Raw genomic sequence first — 19,047 nt, forward strand, 5'->3', positions numbered from 1 at the left:
CAGGGCTGAGTCCAGCCTCTGGCAATCACTCTCTGGGTAACTTGGGCAAGTTTCTTAGCCTACGTGAATTTTTTTTTCACATCTGTAAAACGGGGGTGATAATATATACCCCACCAGGTAATTGAGACGTGAGAATGAGCTAACAGTAATGAAAAATACATGGTAAACTGTGAAGTGCCACACGAACATTATTAAAAAAAGTGCCACACGAAACACCTGTGGAGGGCGTCTCCCTCGTCTGAGCTCTGGCCACCCACATGTCTGCCCACAGAGCTCCCCAGGCTGTCTCAGAGTCATCTTTAGGGGCTACCTCTCACCCCAACCACAATCAAGCACTAAATGTAGGTAAGGGGGTTGGATTCTACCCCTCCACCATCTGCCTGCCCCCTATACCCTGGTGGCACATTCCTTAGGCTCTGTGAATTCCGGTCCTTACCAGGTAGTAGATGCAGAGCAGGGGCACCGTGGACAAGCATTCACTTCTCCCTGGAAAATGGAAACACTACCTCCAAATTCGCAGGGTTTACCTCCACTCTCCCCTGAAATGCCCCTGAAGTGAGAACAAATGGGGGGAAAGGTACAAACTTTCAAGGACAAGGACATGGCACCAGAGGCAGCAAACAAGGGATGTCGACCAAAGCTCTGGAAGATGCGGCACGGTCACTAACCTCAGGGACAGGAGGGAGCCAGTGAGAACCCCAGGAACCCGAAGACTGGGCGCACCACGCAGCTCTGATGGCTGTGGGTAGGGGTGCAAACGGAAACGCTGGCCTACAAGTGTCCACGTGGAGCTCTTGGCTTTTTACTTTCAAGACAGGTTGTGAAGGTTCTGTCCTCACAGAATTTGGCCCAGCTGAGGACAGCAATGCGAAGTCTTGCAGAAAATATAGAGAGGAAGTCTAAATACCAAGGGGAGATGTCCAAGGCCTTTCCCGGCCTGCACCTGTAGCTCAGCCCCTCAGCTCCTTCCTCCCAGGCAGGAGATGAGAACATTATTCTCTGGGGAAACAGGTCCAGAATCAAAGCCTTCATTTGGTGTCTGCCCCACCACCACACGAAAATGGAAGAGGAAACGCCCCGTGTCCTATCACCCAACTGGGAGGAGGCCCAGCAGTTTTAAGCCCCATCCTTTTTTTATTTTTATTTTTTGCGGTACGCGGGCCTCTCACTGTTGTGGCCTCTCCCGTTGCGGAGCACAGGCTCCGGACGCGCAGGCTCAGTGGCCATGGCTCACGGGCCCAGCCGCTCCGCAGCATGTGGGATCTTCCTGGACCGGGGCACGAACCCGTGTCCCCTGCATCGGCAGGTGGACTCTCAACCACTGCACCACCAGGGAAGCCCCCCATTCTTAAATATAAAAAATAGCCAAGGACATGAGACATTTGAGGTAAGCTTCTTACCCAAAGGTCAAAGAGCAAAGCAAACAAACAGATGGAAGGAACTCAGGAGACACAGATAATGCAGGGAACAGAAGAAAACTGTAATTAGCATCCCCAGAAAAAGAAGAACCAATACCAAGAACAAGGCTAGGAAAAAGAGAGCAGGGACGAGCTCCTGACATTTTACAACATGATAAAGGAAATAAAACCTCAACAGAGGGACTTCCCTGGTGGCACAGTGGTTAAGAATCCACCTGCCAATGCAGAGGACATGGGTTCGATCCCTGGTCTGGGAAGACCCCCACATGCCGTGGAGCAACTAAGCCCGTGCACCACAACTACTGAGTCTGCACTCTAGAGCCCGCGAGCCGCAACTACCGAGCACGTGTGCCACAACTACTGAAGCCCGTGTGCCTAGAACCCGTGCTCCGCAACAAGAGAAGCCACTGCAATGAGAAGCCCGCACATAGCAACGAAGAGCAGCCCCCTGCTCGCCACAACTAGAGAAAGACTGCGCAGAGCAACGAGGACCCAATGCAGCCAAAAAAAAAAAAGAGAGAGAGAAAAAAACTTCAACAGAAAAACTCAAAGGTAAAGATTAAAAAACAAAACAAACAAAAAAAAACACCTCCTGAAAAGCAGAACAAAAAAGAGATGGAAAATCCCAGGAAATTGTAAAGGAAATTTGAGGCTCAATCCAGAAGTGCAACATTCTGCTTAACAGGAATCCCAGAAAAAGGGCTAATAAAGTGGAGGGGAGACATGATCAAAAAACATTCAGGAAAACTTCCCAGAACCACAGGACGGGAGTTGCTTCCACACTGAACTGAAAGGGCCCATCAGGTGCCCGGCACAATGAACATCCCACCTCTTGTGAGGTTTCAGGACAATGGGGATAAAGGCAAGATCCTAAAAGCCAGGGGGGAAAAAAAAAAAGGTCACATACAATCATTAAGGATCAGAATCCAGCAGACTTTCCAAAAACAACACTGGAAACTAAGAGAATGTGAAAAACATGCCTTCAAAATTCAGAGGGAAAATGATTTCCAATTTAGAATCATATTCCCACTGAACACCAATCGAATCAACAATATAATAAAGGTATTTGCAGATAATTTTCAGATTTCAAAAAACAAAACTCCCATGCAACTTTTTTTCTCAGGGAGCTCCTAGATGTGCGCGAACTAAGAAGAGAGCAGACATCAAACGTGGAAAAGATGGCATCCAAGAAGCAGGTGATTCAGGACAGGAGAGGCGACAGGATTCCCGGGATGACGGTGAAGGAAAGACCCAGGACAACAGCTGAGCAGAAGGAGGCCTCAAGGGCAAGCAGTGCAGACGGGAGCAAGAAGGGCAGGGCTCCAGGAGCACCACCGCCCGGAAACCCTAGAGCTAGGAGGCGAGCTGATGTGTCTGGCGTCACTGACAGGAGGGCTTCTTTTTTCACTTGACTGAAGCATTTGCGGAATAAAGTAATGATAGAGACACAGAAAACAGAGCAAACCAAAAAGCAAGACAAGTAGTAACCGGAGGAAAAATGAAGTCAAACGAGGAAACGTCGTCTTGGGACACTGTAAGGCTCAGCTTTGAACAACATGTACAGACGTGTAATGACGCACACGCTGAGCACAGACTAAGGAAAATCATGATATGGTCACATTAAAAACATGAAGGAAAGAAAACGCGCGCGCGCGCGTGTGTGTGTGTGTGTGTAGTTGGAGGTAACACACCTAAATCAGGACCTTCCACAGCAGGAAGTCACTATGTAACACTACATAAAGTTGAAAAATCAAGAAACAACAGTATAATCATATTTTTAGGTTATTCTAGAAAAAGAAACCAGTTTAAAGTAGGGTGACTTTGGGAGTGAGGAGGAGTTGGGGCAGTTCTGTGTTTCAAACATGTGCATGTATTACCTTAATAAAAGTAAAATTTTAGTTGTTTTAATTTTGTTAAAAAGAAAAGCAAATGTCTCTGCGATGCCCGGCAGAGAGTCTGGCTGTGACCTGGCCTGCGGGACGGGCTGGCTCCAGGCATTGGGACACTGAGGGGGAAGGGTGGGAGGAGGAATGAACAGGGAGGGGGCTTCTTTTTGAATTGTAAGGGACACACCCCATCACCAACTCTACAGGGGAAGCTCTTGCTGGCAGCTGCAGGTTAAGACCAAAAAAGGGGAGGGTCCGAGACAGAGCAGAGGTGCTCGAGCTGGCCAGGCCAGGGCCAAGCCCACTGACTCAGACACTGCCGGCTGGTGAACTCGGGGGCAGCCTGAACTTCACAACAGCTGCTGTGCTGTTTGTAAACTCCCTCGGAGAGGCCAAGCGGATAATAGCGTTGCTAGGAGATGTGCTTCGCAGGGCAGCAGGCTTCCCGGGAGGACCCCTACGTGGCTGGGAGGAAAGCTGGGACAGGCAGGGCCTGAACAAAAGGGCTTCTGGGGTGGGGGGAGCTCCCAAGCAACTGCTGCCGCCTCTGAGGCCTGGAGTGAGGATGGTGCGGAGGCCCCGGCGGTGCCCCCCCTTCTGCCATGCGCCCCAGACTTCAGGGCCCAGGAGAGAGAGGAGCCTATACTTGCCCCCCATCACATAGGAGACACCCCCCACCTCCGCCCCCAGCAGGGATCAGCTCTTTGCTTCTCAAGAAACCAGTCGGCACTGGCTGCTCCTGAGCACCGGGCAAGGCTGGCAGCTGAACGGAAAAGGGTCTCAGCCCCACCTTCCCCATCCCCAGCCTTTACAGCTCCCCAGGTGCCCAAAGGTCTCCCTGGGGACTCCACCGCTTCCAGGAACACCAGGCGCTAGAGCCCCAGTTATGCCCTGAGCAGGTCCCCGCCTGGCCGCAGTGTTCTCACCTGACAGAGCCGGGCCAGCCTGGGGATTCAATGAGGCCCCATGTGGGCGAACGCAAGGCATGCAGCAGGTGCTCAATCAAGTCCCTTATTCATTCGAAAAATGCAGAAGGAGTGAGCGCCCATCACGTGCCTGGCTCTGTCGCACAGGCTCTCCGCCCATTCCTGCCCTCATGGAGCTGACAGTCCACGAGGGAGACGGAGCAAACCGGGCTCGCAGGCTGTCTGAGCTTAACTGCAAACCGCGGTGAGGCCGAGAGGACTCGGACAGGGGGCTGGGAGCGGGAGCGACGGGGAGGCCTTTCCGAGGAGATGCTGGAGGCAAGATGAAGGAGGAGGCTCTGCAGCCACTGGGGAAACTGATGTGCCGGGTGGGCGGGAAAAGGGGTCAATGTGACCGCAGGGCTGGTGGGGCGCAGTCTGTGCCTGTCAGGTGCCTGCATTCCCTCGCCAAGTCCAAAGGCATTTCCTGTGCCCTGCGAGTCCTCAGGGATGCACAGGTTCAAAATGGGACAAGAAGAGAGACTAGCTTCTTTGGGGATGAGCATGCTGCACCCCAATATCCACTGAGCCCAGGGCTGGGGCAAAGCCCTCTGGGGTCTGGGAAGCAAATAACCAGTCGTGGTCAGAGCTGCCGGGCCTCGGCATAAGGAATACCAGGTCTGGTCACTCTACCCGAAACCAACAGTGCAGGTATGGGGAGAAAACAGGAAAACGCAGGACCATGAGAGGAGGGTGGGCATCAGAGCAGGGATCTTGAATTCAAGGGCCCTCCTTCCTATCCCCGCTGGCCTGTTTGGGTACAGGCCAAAGCATCGCTGGCCTGTGACTTGTCTTGGGGCCTCTGGCCACCCCCTCCCCTTCACCCACCCACCACCTGGAGATTTTCTAAACTGCAGTTTCCAATCACATCGTATTTTTGTGTATCACCAGTAAAAAGAAAATCTAAGTTTCCCTCTATGTCCCACAAGGCTTTGTATGTCCCCGTCCCTGCTCCCATGGCAATGCCCTCCAGGTGCTGGTCTCTCCTCTGGCTGTGGCCGGCCCCCTGCACAGCTCCCAGCACCTCCCAGCCCAGCACGCTGGGACTCCTCTCTGCCCAGAATGAATGCTCATCCACGGTACGACATGGTGGACGCTGACTCATTCTCTAAGACGCTGCTCCCTGCCCACCCCAGGCCAGGGCCACTGGGAGAGAGTGTCCCTGTCTCCTTGTGCTGACAGTTTAGGTGGCACAGACGTCCGGAGAGCAGGCGGGTTGAGGGCGGGCTTGCCCAGGGCCCAGCACAGGGCCTGGCCGGTGCTTGCAACTCGGTATAGGAGCGGGTGATGCTTTCACACCACACATGAGAACTGCCCCCTGAAAGGCAGCGAGTCACCTGTCCCAGTAGCACAGGCTCCTCCAGGGACAAAGCCCTCAGAATTAAGACACGTGGGGAGGGAGGTCCAGTCCTGCTACCACCTTACCACAGACCCCTGGATAAGCCCCTTACCCGTCTGTACCTGGGTCTTCTACCTACAAATGGACCACTTATTTGCTGCCCGCTCCCCCATCAGAGATGCCGGCACTGAGAAATGGGACACAGGTGGAGGGTCCCTGCTCCCAGGTATCTGTGGAGGTGTTTGGGGGCCGCCTCAGCAGGTGAGACGCTGGCTACATGTGTGCTGGTACCTGGATGGAAACCGTGAAGGGGTTCAAGAAGTGACGGCTGGCCCCTCAGGGAGGAAGCTGGGACACCCAGACAAGGTGGGTGCACAGCTCCCGGCCCAGCTCTGCACCCCCCTCCCCTGGCCCTCCCGGCGCCGCTCACGCTGTCCTCACCCTCGTAGCAGTCGCGCACGGTGCCGAAGTACACATAGTACTGGTCGTTGGTGAAGAAGAGGAGGCTGAGCCAGGAGTCGAAGGCGTAGATGGGCACGATGAAGAGGATGCGGACGATGTAGCGCTGCTCGTTGGGGCAGCTATAGCAGCGCAGGTGCATGTAGATCTGGGGGCAGAGGGGCCGGGTCAGTCAGGGCCCACGGCCCGCCTTGGCCCGCCTGCTCCACAGAAGGAGGAGACCAGCCCGTGTCTAGCTCCGTCCTCACTAGCGCTGGGACCAAGTTACTCAACCCTGAGCCTTGGTGTCCTCCTCTGTAAAGTGTGATGACACAAAACTTCCGTCGTGAGGCTGTGGGAGCATCAACCACAGGGCGCGTGAAGCTTGCAGGCTGCGCGTGGTGGCGCCGGGGCCACCACACAGACACCGGCCACGAGGCCACGCCCAAGACCGTGCACATCAGCCAGGGATGTGCCGGCATCCACAGCTGTGACAAGCTCCCTGGGGACCCGTGTGCACGGCCAGGTTTGGGAACTGGGTGCCTGGTGCAGAGGAGGCTATTAACATGCGTGTGCGTGTCCCTCCGCCGCCTGGCCTTTCTAAACACCTGGCCCCTAGGGCATGGAGCTAACACACAGGCGTCCAGGTGGTCGCCCACCCCACCCCGTCCCTTAACTAACTTATGGTGTAGAGGGCGGGAGGGACGGGACCCTCACTTTCACAGAAGGTGGGAGCACTTCCTGGCTGAATGGCTGCAGTGATGGCCTGTCTCATTTTCCCATCTGTTGAACAGGTGCAGTGCTGCCTGCCTTGCTGGGAAGTTGGGAGAATGCAATGTGGTTTTTAGAAAGCAGGAGAAAAAAAAAAGCTGCATACAAGTGCCAAGAACTGCTCTAACCACGATGCACAGTCCCAGCAGCCAGAGTCTCTCGTCTCCGCTCCCATGACTTCATGCTTGGCCCAGCCGAGCCCTGGGCTTGGGAGGAAGAGAACAAAGTATTCCCCATCTGCTGTGAGCCAACCACCTTGGAAGCAGTCGAGTTCTAGAAGGGACGGGGAACACTGGGACCCGAACAGGCTCAGCCTCCCCTCTTCGCTTGGCAACCTTCAAACCTTCTTCCTGGGGCAGCCAAGGCACATCCCAGCCCATGGCAGCCTCCCCGGGGACAGCGAGCACAGGGGGACGCGAGACTTGACTTCTATCCCAGCTCCGCCACCAACCTGTACGTGACTAGGCTAGTTCCCCTCCCTCCTCCGTCTCTGGGTGTCAATTTTCTCATCTGCAAAGGGATCACTGCCATCCTGTGCCCCTGAACAGTTCCCAGGCTCCCCTGTAGTTTAGGCCAGACACATGACCAGTTCTGGCCCTTGGAAGTGGGCCATTTCTGGTTGAGAAAGTTAAACACCCAGAGTGCCTTCTGCACACGCCCCTCCCCACAGTTGTCAGATGGATGATGTCTTAAAAGCTGCAAGATGCTAGAGCCACAGAACGGAAACTGACCTGCACTGGGCTGACTGAGCAGGAACCTGACTACCCCGGGTGAAGCCCCTGAGATTTCGGGCTTATTTTTTACTGCAGTGTAGCCCGGCCTGGCCTAACTAATACTCTGTTGGACAACAAACCTTTCAGGACCTCCCTAGAGGGCTGGGGCTCACTGGCTCAGGGGCTCCTGCCCGGCCTGGGTACCTGGTGGCAGGTGATGAGCAGGGCCGTCCAAACGAAGAAGCCAGAGATGGCCTGAGCGGCGGTTGTCATCAGGAACACGGGCTGCTCCATAGCTGTGGGGCTGCCTTCGGGCATCACGGAGACACTGGGCGAGGCTGCTGCTGTTGTGGGCGACGCTGGATCTGGGGCCAGTGCAGCCCCCCTCACAGTCATGGTGCCCGGCAGCAGGGGGCTTCCTGAGAGAAACCCTCGGGGTAAGCGATGAGCTGGCCTAGAGAGAGGGAACCGCAACGTTAGCCTCCTTCCAAGCGTCAGTGGCGGTGTTGGAAAGAACCTTCCAGGTCTCTACTTCCACTTTCAAAATGTGACCAGACCCTGACCACGTCTCACTCCAGCCCCCAGCATGTCTCCCCTGGATTAATGGAACAGGCTCCTGACCAATCTCTCTGCTTCTGCCCTTGCCCACACCATCCCCACAGGGCAGCCGTGTGAACCTTCTAAGATGTTAGCCAGATTGGGTCCCTCCTCTGCTCAAAACCCTCCAACAGCTCCCATCTCCGTCGGAGTATAAGCTGCTGTCCTTACAGAGCACATGGGCCCTCCGTGCTCTCTGATCTCATCACAGTTCCCATCTCGATCCTTCCCTCCAGCCACACTGGCCTCCTGCTGTTTCCTGGACACGCCAAGCCTGCTCCTGCCACAGGGCCTTTGCACTGGCTGTCTCTGCCCAGCCACACAACTCGCTCCCGCACTTCCTTTAGGCCTCTGCCCTGACCACCTGCTCAAATGTGGCAAGCCCTCCCTCACCCCAGGCGCTCCTGACCACTTTGCTTTGCTCGATTTCTCTCCAAAGCACTCACTACCATCCGACTCCATCTGACAAACTGTACCTTACGCACGTGTGCGTTAACCACCCCCTGCAGCAGACACAAGCTCCCTGAGGGCAGGGGCCCCGCTCCGCTCATGGCCGCATCTCTGGCACTTGGAACAGGGTGGGCACACGGCAGGCGCTCAGTAATTACCTGCTGGCTCCGCCCATCTTTACACCTCCGGGTCTAGCAAGATCACTTTAGCACTGAGGCATCCCCTCTACGGGTATGTGTCTTTTCTTTGCCATTTCTCCCCAGTTTCCCTAATGGCTAACATCCACTCCTCACCAACCAGCTGTGCCGTTCTGGAGACTTTGCGGCCCTTCCCCACCAACAAACTGCTCACCTTTTAATTTAGCTCATGTATCACTCTTCCTAAAAGCCTGTCCTGTTCACCTTCCCCAGTCAGGTACTTCCACGCATTTCACCCGCCTCTGTTGTTCTACGTAACACGCAGTTCTGTCATTTGCTCGCATTTATCCTCCTAAGTCTGCCTACTCTTTGAGGCAAGACCACTTTTCCATCTTTAAATCCCCAGCACCGAGCTGAGCACCAAGGCCACTTGTAACATTTATTTTATTATCTATTGATTTTCACAACTTATTCCAAAAGGAATTTGAGGTACTTCAGAGAGAAGCAAAGAACAGAGTTGAGGAAGCTGGCCTAAAGGAAGATTCTGGGTGGGAGAGATGCGAGTGGGCGGGACACAGGATGGCACTCCAGGGTCCCAGGCAGTTACCCCAGGTGGGCTGTCATGTCAGCCCCGCACTTCCTGGTGGCAACAAGTTAATGGTTTCACGCTGGATGGTAACCCAGATATTACGGGAAGAGCTGTTGTTAGGGATCTCCTGGCAAGTTTACAAACAGGGACCAATGCTGGCCAGGGGCTAGAACCGCTCTCAAAGAGCAAAGCCATTCTGTCAGAACCACCCGGAACTGCTCTTGGGAGGGCCGGCCACTCCTGCATCCGCGAGCTTCCGAGACCCACGGACCTGACGGAAGTGCCTTTCAGTGCTGCCACCTGTTGACAGGTTAGGCACGCCGTCCTGGGGCCACGGAGCCTCCTGGCAACAGAGGCCCTGGAAGACTAACCTGCAATGGACCAGGGGACCAACCAACCACTGATGCAAACAGATGCAAAGGTGAGAGTTGAAAGAGTCCTGGCCGGGGCTCATGTCTCAGCTCCACCCCAACCAGCCGTGTGTCTGCACGGGCTCACTGGGCCCAGAGGGTCCCCACTGCCTGACCCAGAAAATGGCCAAACCCCCAAACCCAACCATCTCAGCCTGAACCCTGAGGTCAGCCCAGATGACCTCTCCCAGTGCCTTCCCAGTCTGAGCTGATATTCTCAGCCAAAACATTCTGACACCAACGGGAGGTTTCCCTGGGCCTTTCTGGGGTGCACCATGACCCCGCAATGAAGAAGAGGTTCTTTGCCCACCATCTCCCCACCCTTCTGCCCCCATCTGAGCCATGTCTGCTCTTAGCTGTAAGTTATTACCCCAGGAGAGCCCTCTATATTGCTATTTTCCTATAAAAATAAATGATCTCTAACACACCAACCAAGAGAAGAATCTAGATTAAAAACTCAAAACTGGAGACGTCATCTATATAAAGAAACTCAAAACTGGAGAAGGTGCCTATATAAAGACTGGTGGTGCTTTGAAAAAGAGACACAGTGACAAGTCTAAGAATAGCTCCTGTAAGTATGGTTGCAAAACTGAAAAGCAGTGCCAGAAATATTTCCAGAAAAAGAAGATTTGGGTTGTAAATCATCGTCTTTGTCTGTCATCCCAAATTAAATGAACAAACACAAGGAAATGGGAGGGGGGGCTTCAGGAAGTACAAATACTCCCCAATCTTCTCCTTCTGAGCAAGGGCCGGGTGTGTCGAAGGCTGTTTTGTCCTCTACTAACGGCAGCGTTGAGAAGGCCCTGTACAGACTCCCCAGAGGGGAGATGGCTGAGCTCTGACCCCACCCTAACCTGCACCACAGGTAACCCTCCAGGGCATCTATGTAGCTTGTGGGAGCTGATGAAGGCTCCGCCCTGTTTCTTGCTAGGACTCTGCTTCCTCACACTCAAGTGCCCTCCTTATATAGGTCATCTGGTTCCCAAGAAGTCCACTCAAGAGAGGGCAGGTGACTTGCCCCCAAATTAGACGCTGGACTTAAACCCAGGTCCTATAACACGTTTTAGGTGCCTACTGTCTACCAACCCAGGCCGTGGATGAGCTGCCCTCGGGCTCCAGAGCCCCCTTCCAGGACAGGGGTCATGGCCGTCTCACCAGGGCCCTGACTTCTTCTTGCAGGAAGGGGAGGGAGGTACTTCCCAGGAGGGGAAGCCACAACCTGGGCGAGCACTCCGGCGGCCCGACCCACGCTGGCCACGTTTCGTACCGGGGGCCCTGTGATATACAAACCATTTACTTCACTCTCGGGCCGCCCTCGCTGTTTGCAAACCATTTTCCCCAACATGATCTCATGCTTTCTCTCACAGCAATTCTGAAGTAAGTAACACTATCTACATCTTAGAGATGAGAAAAATGATGTGAAACTGGGTTTTACAGCTTCCCGGGGTAGCACCAAATGACTTGAGGGTTTTCATAATAACCCCCCAAAATACTTCAGACAATGCTCTGACTTACAGACGCAGGGTCCCCGGCACCCAGAGAGGCAGGTGAAGGCAGCTCCTGGCAGGCTGCCTCCCAGAGCTCACCCTGTTACCAGGACCCCAGGCAGCTCACGGCACTAGACCCCGCAAACTTCACAGACGTGGGTGCTGGTGGCAGAGGATGTACACTGGGGTCCCATCCTTTCACACTCGGGATGGGCACCTACCTGGAAAGGACCTCTGCCTGCCTGGGTCCCACAGGTGAGCAGGACACTGGCCCGGTGGAGCCCCGGACCTGGGAGAAGTGGGAGTTTGCTCCCCGGGGAAAAGCCTCCCCCACCCCCCCGGCTGCCTTTCTTCAACGCGGCACACACATGCCAGAGGGGGGGATACACGGATGCAGCTCAGAACCCCAGATGCTCTGGCAGGTCCCCTGTATTTTCTTAATCGACTGAACGTTAAAATTCTGCCAGGGTCAGGCAGAAAGCCTGAGGGGACACACTGGAGTCATCTTTCCAACAAACACAGCCGGAGGCCTCTGGGTGCTGTGCTGGCCATGGAAGACCCGGCCTCAGCCTCAAGGACTCACGGCTCCTCTACACGCCTGCTCGATGCAACAGGGGTACCCAGAGGCCTTACTTACCCCACCGCACTGCACAAGGGTGAGTGCCGAGCACCCAGGGAGCCCCGAGGAAGCACCAACTTGGCCAAGGCTGGGGAGAGGGGTGGGGCAGGCTTTGAAGGGGCAGGGACTTTGGGGCAGAGTCTCTATGGAGTGAAACGGAGCTCCAGCTGTGAAGTCACCAAGCCGGGTTCCTGCCGGACTCCACCGCCTGCTGGCTTGACTTCATCTCTCAGAGCTTCAGCTGCTTCATCTATAATATTTGAGGGTAACGACGTCATTGTCGGGGGAGTTTTCCGCTTTACACAAGCCCATTAGTAAATGGAGACAGAACGCGACCAAAAAAATGACCATTTTGCAACTCCTAACACAAATAATGGGCATAGATACAGACCATCAGTGGGTGATGAAGCCACTAAGTGAGAGGCTGATGGGGAACTTGATAAGGGATGGAACAGGCAGCACCCTCCAAACCCACAGTCAAGGTCAACATCACTAAAGAGGGGCAGCCAGAAGTGTTGAGCCCCCTAGTGAGGTGCACAGGCAGCACACAGCACCACCTAGGAAGGACCTCATCCCAAAAGTGAACTGGAATCAAAACAAGTCGCTAGAACTAACCACCAGTATCCAGGAAATACAGAGGGTAGCAAAACAAATGATACCACCAGGAAGTAGCAGCCAAAGCCAGACCATGGGACGGTCTATGGAACAAATGACCTGGTTTCTCCCAGGAATTAGGGGCTTATAAACAAAGGTGGCTGAGGGGCTGTTATAGAACAAAGCCAAGGAGACATTACAACTAAATGCAATGTCTACTAGACCTTGTTGGGTCCTGATGCGAACAAACCAATGATTAAAAGAAGACCTCTTTGAAATACACAGCACACAGGAATTCTTGACGATTTTGTTAGGTGCATGGTGGGTATGTAAAAATAAAAGTCCTTATCAATGGAGGAAGAATAATCTTTTTAATAAATAGTGCAGGAACAATTGGATATCCAGAAGCAAAAAAGAAAAAGAACCTTAACCTAAACCCTATACCATATACAAAAATTAATTCAAAACGCATCATGGATTTAAATGTAAAGTGTAAGACTACAGAACTTTTAGAAGACACAGGAGAAAATCTTTGAAACCTAGGGCTAGGCGAAGTGTTCTTAGACTTGACACCAAAAGCATGACCCTGTAAAAGGAAAAATTGACTGGACTTCACTAAAAGTAACAACTTTCATGCTGTGGCTCTGTGAAGAGGATGAAAAGACAAGCCACACAGTGGAAGAAAATATCTTCCAGCCACATACCCAACACACCAGCACCTAGAATACAGAGTATAGGAAGAATGCTCAAAGCTCAACAGTAAAAAAAAAAAAAAAACCAAAAAAACCCCAAACAATCCAATCAGAAAATGCGCAAAAGACACGAACAGACATTTCACTCAAGAAGGATCGTGGCCAACACATAAATAGCTGTTCAACGTTAGCAATTAGGGAAATGCAAACTAAAACCACAATGAGATATCACTACCCACATATAAATACGAAATAGTGACATCAAATGCTGGTGAGGATGCAGAGAAACTGGCTCTCACATACGTTCCTGGTGGGAGTATAAAATGGCTGAGTGGCTCTGGAAGAGAGTTCAGCAGTTTCTTGTAAAACTAACATGCACCTACCATACAACCCAGTAATCACTTTTAGACATTTATCCTAGAGATATGATTGTACATTCACCCAAAAACGTATACACAAATGTTCACAGCAGCTGTGTTTGTAATCCTCAAAACATGGAAACAGTCCAAACGTCCTTCAACGGGTGAAAGGTTAAACTCTGCTCTATCCAGACCATGGAATACTACCCAGCAACAAAAAGGAACAAACTATTGACACAGGCAACAGTCCAAACAGATCTCAGGACACTATGTTTAGTGAAAATAGCCAATCTCAAAAGATCACATACTGCCCGATTCCGTTTATATAACATTCTCAAGATGACAGGTCTATAAAGATGGAGAACAGATTAGTGGTTGGCGGAGGCAGCAAGCAAAGTGGGTGCACAGGCACCCAGAGGGTAACACAGGGAGTTCCCTCCAGGCGGTGAGATACTTTGTATCTTGATAGTGGTGGTGGCTACAGGGGTCTACAGGAGACAAAACTGCATAGAACTACACACACATAAGAACAGTGAAAACTGAATAAGGTCTCTCGTCTAGTTAACAGTACGGTACTAATGTCCATGTCCTGGTTTTGATACTGTCCTACAGTAATTTGAGATGTCACCATTGGGGGGAAAAAAGGTACATGGGACTCTACATACTATTTTTGCCACTTCCTGTGAGCCTATAATTATTTCAAAATTTAAAAGTTTTTAAAGTGTTCTTATTAAGAAGAGATGTACAATGAACTACTTAAGGGCAAAAAAGAACATGACATCTGGGCTTTTGCTCTTTGAAAAGGGGGAGAGGGACAGATGCAACAAGATTGCCAGATGTTGCTAACTGTTGCAGCTGAGTGACTGACGGGTAGAAATGCATTCTATCAATACTATGCACTCTACTTGTGTTAGAAATTTTCCATAATAAAAAGCTTTAGACTGTAGAACAGTAAAATTTTCCACCAAATTTGTAAAGAGATGGGCAGTCACTCAGGAAATTGTATCAGAGATTTACTGGTTATCTTGTAGAAATGCAATCAGAAAGATTTGTCAAACCTAACAATGGAGCTCAACACATCTTTTTTTTTTTTTTTTTTTTTTGCAGTACGCAGGCCTCTCACTGCCGCGGCCTCTCCCGTTGCAGAGCACAGGCTCCGGACGCGCAGGCTCAGCGGCCATGGCTCACGGGCCCAGCCGCTCCGTGGCACGTGGGATCTTCCCGGACCGGGGCACGAACCCGTGTCCCCTGCATCGGCAGGCGGACTCTCAACCACTGCGCCACCAGGAAAGCCCAACACATCTTTCTTTTACCAAAAAAAAAAAAAAGTTCCAATTCCCCATTTTTTCCTATGACCACTGGTTATCAGAAAGATGCTTCCCAGGGATGTTTCAAAAACATCTTAAGGCATATTTAATATGTCCCTTCACAGGAAAGGCATGTTATCACAATGAATGAGAAAGGAACTGCTCTTCGAAAGAAACCTCAGTTAGGGCAGAGCTTTCTGGAAAAGTATATGTGAAAATGCTTCTCCTGTTGTAGGATTTTATCACCAAAAACAGTATGTCTGTAACTTACAAAAAACGCTCATATCTGAGCTCCTAAAAGCCTACGTAACAGAATTTTCTAATCTGTTTAAAAATTTCCAAAGCATTTGAGTGGGTTTTGGACTCATGTGTTAAGAACTTTAAAATACCTTCCATTTAGTTCACAAGAACATCTGATTGGCATCAGGGACGATGGAAATGTACTAGCCAAATTTCAACAAATCCTCTGCGTACACAGTGGATGGGATGGAAAAATGAGTAACCCGATTTAGAAAAAAAGCCAATGATGCATTTCCTCTGTGTGCAGCTACATGTCCTGGGCAGGGATCTTTTTCAGGGACGGCGGCCATTAAAACCAAGTATCTAAACAAACGGCTCTTTCCCAGAGCATCAGAGGACAGTTTCCAAAAATAAGTACATGAACTCAAAAGGTTTTTGTACCACCAACAAAACTTTTTTTTTTTTTAATTTTTAAAAATTATTACATCTTTAACTCATCCTTTGATTTCTGTTTTTGGTGTAGGTTTTATGATATACAAAGTATAACTAACGTAATACAAGTATAGAATAACTTCATCACTATCCATATATTGGGGGTGCATGCCCCCAAAGTTCTTCTACTGATAGGGATGTGTGGGTAGAGAAGGTCTAAAGAGTGGTGCTGTAAGCAGTGGGAAAAGCCAGTCGATGACATTTCTCTTAACTTTCTCTGCAATGTTTCTGCCTCTGCCCTCCCGCCGCCCTCAGACCCAGGCTGAATCAGACCAAAAGCCCAGTCAAGGCCCGGTCCTGCCTTTCTCTCCCAGTGGCCCACCTACTGGCAAGGTGGCTCCACACCCAGGCCCTCACTCACCCGCCTCCCTTGCAATCCTAGGCTCTGAGTCGGGGAAACTGAGCTGGAATCTTGGCGCCACCACCCTGCCGGGACTGGATGTCTCCGAATTTGTTTCCTGGGTGCATCGTGCTATAACCAGGACCCTTGGGCCAAATGAGTTTAGAATTCAGAGCTTTTCAGACTTTAGGAAGGATTACGGTGCTGTATGTGGTGCTTAGGCAGTAACACCCCCAGAGGGGTCTGGGCGGCACCTCAAAATCAAACACACAGTACTTCCACAGAGAAAGGTGAGATATTTTTAAAGACCCTAATTAGTCTCGCATCAATTCAGGTCAGATTTTTGCCACGAAATTAGCTTGCTGCAGACTTAGGAAGAACCTCTGGGATTTCGAGTGCTCTGGATTCCAGAAAGGTGGAGAAGGGACTTGGGCGTGGACCATCCTCCAGAGCTCCAGGGAGGTTGATGCTCAAGGAAGCAGGAATCCAGTGTGGTTTATTTTTTCACTTATTTTCAAACATGACCCCATCCCGCCTCCTGACCTGAAATCCTTTGAGAACATGTGAGGCTCTGAAGGTGGGATGCAGTCCTGACTCCTCTGCAGAGCCCAGGGTCCTGCCAGCTGGGTCCCAGCCTCCCTCCCTAAGTGCTGGCAATACCGGGTCCCTCCACACGTAGCTCTGGCCCCTGTGCCAACGCACCCTCCCCTCTGCCCTGGTCCTCGTGGCGGGTGACAACTTTCACTCACAGGTCATCCTCAACGTCACGGCCTCACCGAGGGCCGGCCCACTCACTCCCGCCCAGCCGCACCGTGCTCGCTCCATGAGGTTTGTTCTGACAGTGTTCCCGTCTCCCCACACCTGAGTCATCTCTCTGTAGGCCTGGCACAGTGCCAGACACACAGCAGGGACCTGGAAGAGAAGAATCAATCAGAGACTGATGAATGTCCGGCATTAAGCCACGTGCTGCACGCTGCTGGCTCTCCGTCACTTGGTCCCCTCCCCACCATCCAGAGCTCAGCTAAGGACCTGGACATTTGGCTGGAGGGAGGGATGGGCTGGGTGAGGGCAAAGGATGGAGGCTGAGTCACACCATCTCACACACATCTTCCATCGTGGAGAGCCACACCAATGAGGGCAAAGAACTTGTTCTATGTGCCTCCATCAGGACACAGCCCAGTCCACCTGGTGCGAGCAACAGGAAGGTGAGAACCTGCCAAGGTAGACACATTTTTACCAGCTGGCGCAATCTAGCAATGTTCCGCCAGAATAAGGAAGCTCCCAATCAAACAGGGCTAGAAGTCTCCTGGCAGGAACACTGATCAAGGAACCTCTGAAGGGTGATCGCTCATCCCTGTCTTCTCCCCAACCAGCCTGCAAGCTTCTGGAGGTCAGAGGTCATGTCTTATGTGTAGCTCTGATCCCCGGCACCTATGTCAGGGCCTGGATATGGTTAGCACTCAACAGGCTTTGGCTGGATAAGAGGGCAACCGAATGAATGTTTGGGCTTTGCAGTTCCTTCCAACTCTAAAACTCCTTGACACCCTCCACCATCCTTGTACCAAGTCCCGGGAATGGCATGTTATCCTGCTCCCCCCTCACACCCCCAGATCTTTATTCCCACCTGCCTTTGTAGCTATCCCCTTCTACGGCCTATTACAGTTTGCACGTGGCATGTCTTCCCTGGTCTTCACCATGATTGTGATTAGATTTGTTCCCTTAACATCCTGTGAGTGGGGCTCCATGAGGGCAGGGACCAAGTACTGTGATGAAAAAGTACTTGCTGAATGACTGCTTTGGGGATATGTTGACAGACACTCGGCCAGGGGTGTACCCAGAGCAGGCCTGTGGCACTCTACAGTTGACAAAGCACTCCTGACAGCCGTGTGGAGTAGGTCTTATTGCAGTCAGAACATCCTGGCAGGGGTATCAAGGTCCCCGGAGAGGGCCTTGGGGAGCACCAAGCCGCAAGGTTGGACAGAGTGCACCTTGTGGGTGCAGAAAGCCAAGCTTCAGGGGATCGAGGGAACAGGGTCGGGCAGACCCAGCTCCCAAGAAAAGGGAGGAGTGCCAGTTCATGAATGTCCTGTCCACCTCCTATTAGCTGCCAGAAGGGCACTTGAGAGAACAGGATCGGAGTACAGGGAAGTGAGGGGTCTCGAGTAATATTCAACCAGGCCCTGGCGAGGCCTGATGAACCAAGCCACGCCTTAGCAAACAACTCGGAGTGATGCAAACGCTCACGTCCCCTAACACAAGCCCCACCCCGTCTTTCTCTGGGAAGGATGTCTCTGGCTGACTCCCTTTCTGAAGACACCCACCTTTTCCAGAAAAGCTACAGAGCTCTGTGTAGTCACTAGACTCAGACACCTGCCTTGGAATTTAGGTATTTCGGAGAATCTCACCATCTCACCCAGATCTTATTTGACCATTTCGCTTCATGCTTGGGAGACACCTTGCTGTTTCGTGTCTCCCACGGATTTCCTGCCTGGAAGGCTGAATAATGGCCTCCCGAAGATGTGCACATCCTAAACCCCTGAACCTGTGAATATTTTACCTTAAATGGCCAAAGGGACCTTGCAGGTGTGATTAAGTAAAGGATCTTGAGATAAAGAGATTATCCCAGATTATCTGAGTAGGCCAGATATTATCACAAGGGTTCTTACAGGAGTGGGAAAGAGAGGCTCTGAAGCTGGAGGAAGGGCCCTGAGAGCCAAAGAATGCATGTGGCCTCTAGAAGCTGGAAAAGGCAAGGCAACAGATTCTCCCCTTGAGCCTCCGGAAGGAACACGGCCCTGCCAGCGCCTTGGTTTTAGCCCCGTGAAATACATTTTAGACTTCTGGCCTCAAAACCAGAAGATAATAAGTTTGCATTTTAAGTCACTAAGTTTCCGGCAGTTTGTTACCAGCAGCAGTAGGAAACTAATACACCCAGTTTACAGATGAGGAAACAGAGGCCTGGAGGGCTAAAGTCCACAGAATCCTGGTAAACGGCTCCTCACGCTGCCCGTGCCGTCCTGTCAGGGGCCCAGATATCCAAGGGCTGTTGAAGAGCCGTGGGCTCTGGAGTCAGACACCTGGACTTGACTTCCAGCTCCGTCACTTACTCGCTCTGCGTCTGCAGGCAAGTTATACAACCTCTCCCTGCTGCAGCTTCCTCAGCGGTACAATGGGCTGCAGCCACACTTAGCTCCGAGGGAGCTG

General features: G+C 52.0%; 1 protein-coding gene across 8 annotated transcripts in view; it reads right to left on the reverse strand.

The window, feature by feature from the left end:
• The window catches only part of TMEM184B (transmembrane protein 184B), a 48,788-nt gene that overhangs the window by 16,208 nt on the left and 13,533 nt on the right, over nucleotides 1-19,047 (reverse strand). For 4 of the 8 annotated variants that reach the window (XM_022596524.2, XM_089921311.1, XM_089921312.1 and 1 more), the window contains exons 2-3: nucleotides 7,735-7,984; nucleotides 6,050-6,215 (exon numbers count right to left, since the gene is read on the reverse strand). In XM_022596524.2, coding sequence (XP_022452232.1) covers nucleotides 6,050-6,215; nucleotides 7,735-7,926 — 358 coding nt within the window. In that variant the 5' untranslated portion in view covers nucleotides 7,927-7,984. Of the gene's footprint in view, nucleotides 1-4,360; nucleotides 4,503-6,038; nucleotides 6,216-6,763; nucleotides 6,861-6,923; nucleotides 7,024-7,734; nucleotides 7,985-16,592; nucleotides 16,756-19,047 lie in introns of those variants that run through there. The other 4 variants (XM_089921313.1, XM_089921318.1, XM_089921314.1 and 1 more) reach the window with 4 other exon arrangements.

This window comes from Delphinapterus leucas, chromosome 11 (assembly GCF_059928025.1).
Source record: "Delphinapterus leucas isolate spDelLeu-1000000601 "Yukka" chromosome 11, BTC_Dleu_Yukka2, whole genome shotgun sequence".
NCBI classification, from domain to species: domain Eukaryota; kingdom Metazoa; phylum Chordata; class Mammalia; order Artiodactyla; family Monodontidae; genus Delphinapterus; species Delphinapterus leucas.